The following is a 2,085-nucleotide window of genomic DNA, read 5'->3' as shown; positions in this document are numbered from 1 at the left end:
TTTGTGGGGCGGTGGGCCAGGGGCCATCTCGGCGCCACAGCCCGGGCCGCCGCCCCCGGAGTTACCCTTCCCCTGCCCGCCCGATCCTCCGTTAGCGCCTCCGCCACCTCCTTGTAGCGAGAAGGTCCGTTTGCGCGTGCCACCGTTAAACATGGCCTTGACGTCCTCCCAAGCGTGGCTCAGTTCGTCCGTGGCCGACTTGTCACTGAGCTTGAGGTGACGGCGCCAAGAGTTGAAGTTGGCGGCGTCCGGCTGGGTGTACTTGGCGTCGGGAGTGCGGTGAGAGTGGAAGATGAACTTGTTGGGCGAAAAGTACATGCTGCAGTACCCGCACTTGATGCACTTGGCCCGGGAGCTGTTGTACCGCGCAGGGATGAAGCTGCCGCGGGAGCCCCAAGCGCACTCGTGCACTACATCAAAAGCGAAGTTCTCGGGCAGCTTGGGTGGCTTGTGCTCGCCCAGGAAAGATTTGCACAAGCGTTCGGCCTCGCGCTTGGTGATCATGCCGCAGCGACGCGACGAGATGGGCATGGCTCCGGCCCGGCGCAGGATCTCCAGCTGCACCGGCGTGCACTGCACGCACGTGATGCCCAGGGCCACGCGGCGGTTGTGGATCTCATTGTAGCTGTAGTTCTTGAGGAGAGTGTTGGAGATCTGCGCCAGGCACAGGCGCTCCTGGCCGTCGATGACCAGTGACACGATAGGGACCCCGTACAGCGACGTCTCGCCCACCTGGTTGGGTTTGAGGGCGCTGGAGCCCGAGTAAGGCTGCAGCTCTTGTTTGGAGTTGGGCGAAGAGCTGCCCTCGCGCCCCGGCCCCAGCTGAGTGGTGAGAGCCTCCATGCCGCCGCTCCTGAGAAACAGAGAAAGCAGAGAGCAGATGAGCCATTTCCACCACAGCCACCTCCGCCTCTCCGGCCACCCAGTGGGGCACGTGGAGTCAGGCGAGTGGGGGCGGGGGAGGAGGGACACTTGGCAGTAGGGAGTCCGAGCTCTTTGGTCCCCGGAATGGGCGTCTTTTGTTATTCAGAATTGTGGAAGTGCCAGAACAAAAGCCCTCGGGGTTTGATTTAGGAGATGGGGTAATAGAGAGGTCAGGAATGCCCCCGCTGCGAGGATCCAATCCCATTTTTTGGACTGGGAAGGAAGTGGGACCCAGAGGCGGAGAGTGACTTGCCCAAGGCTGCACAGCAATGCCATGTCCAGATCCTGGCTTTCTGGTGCCCGGATCCACGCGCCCTCGCAGCCTGCCCTGCCGACCTGGGTCCTGAAGCCCGGACTTCGGGGATGGCGGCCCCTCCGCTCAGTAGAGCACGAACGCGAGGGAGGGGCCGTCACTGCCCACCTTCAGACTCCAGGGGGAGACGAGGGGGTAGGGAGGAGGAGGGACCCCGGGCTGCCTGGGAGGGGAGAGGCGGTGGCGACCGCTGTTCGAGGTGCTGAACCCTACCCTCTCCAGAGCGCGCCTTGTGCTCCCAGGCCCAGGGCGGTCCCCACTCCTCCCAGCTCCGTGCTGACCGGCTTCCGGGGACCAAAGTGCGGGTTTCCACCAATCCGAGCTTCTCTTCTCACGCCTGGCGCCCCGCGTTTGTGGAGCAGAAAGATCCCAGCTGGATATAGAAACCGTTTTCTTTCCAGCCATCAGTGGGACAAGGATTGAGCTGTATCTAACCACATTTTCTGCATTTTTAACTGCGTTCCAAACCAAAGCTGGCTTTCTTTGGGTCAGCGCATGGGACAGAGAGGTTCTCAAAGAAGTTTCTCAGGAACTACTTCTCCTTCACTTCTGATCGTCCACACTCTGAACTGTCCTTTTTCACAATATGCCTTTCCTATCAGGCCAAAAGCAGTCTTTGAGGGCTTGGAATTCTTCTGTGGGGTGTTTCTTCTCTGAGTGTCCTTCATGTCTCTCTGTCCCGACTCGTGTGAGATAGAAAGAATCAGTCCTGGCGGGTGTTCAGAGTCACGGCAAGGTTCCAGCACAGAAGTTGCTGCGGTCCTGCACTGTGCCCTCTGGCCCAGACAGCCATGCCTGCAGACCTCAGCAGCTGCTTGGAGCCAGACCTGGGGACTGACATTTGGGGT

The 2,085-nt window shown here is 60.7% G+C and overlaps 1 protein-coding gene across 1 annotated transcript in view; it reads right to left on the bottom strand.

Annotated features, from left to right (window-relative positions):
• Skor1 (SKI family transcriptional corepressor 1) overlaps window positions 1-905 on the bottom strand; it is a 7,776-nt gene extending 6,871 nt beyond the window's left edge. Inside the window, exon 1 of the mRNA XM_033756060.1 lies at window positions 66-905. Coding sequence (XP_033611951.1) covers window positions 66-843 — 778 coding nt within the window. The 5' untranslated portion in view covers window positions 844-905. The remainder of the gene's footprint in view (window positions 1-65) is intronic.
• Between the last annotated feature and the right edge of the window lie 1,180 nt (window positions 906-2,085).

Source organism: Fukomys damarensis, unplaced genomic scaffold (assembly GCF_012274545.1).
Source record: "Fukomys damarensis isolate Sample0158 unplaced genomic scaffold, DMR_v1.0_HiC HiC_scaffold_25, whole genome shotgun sequence".
Classification (NCBI taxonomy): domain Eukaryota; kingdom Metazoa; phylum Chordata; class Mammalia; order Rodentia; family Bathyergidae; genus Fukomys; species Fukomys damarensis.
The sequence above is the reverse complement of the archived record's forward strand: the minus strand, read 5'-3'. Positions and strand labels throughout refer to the sequence as shown.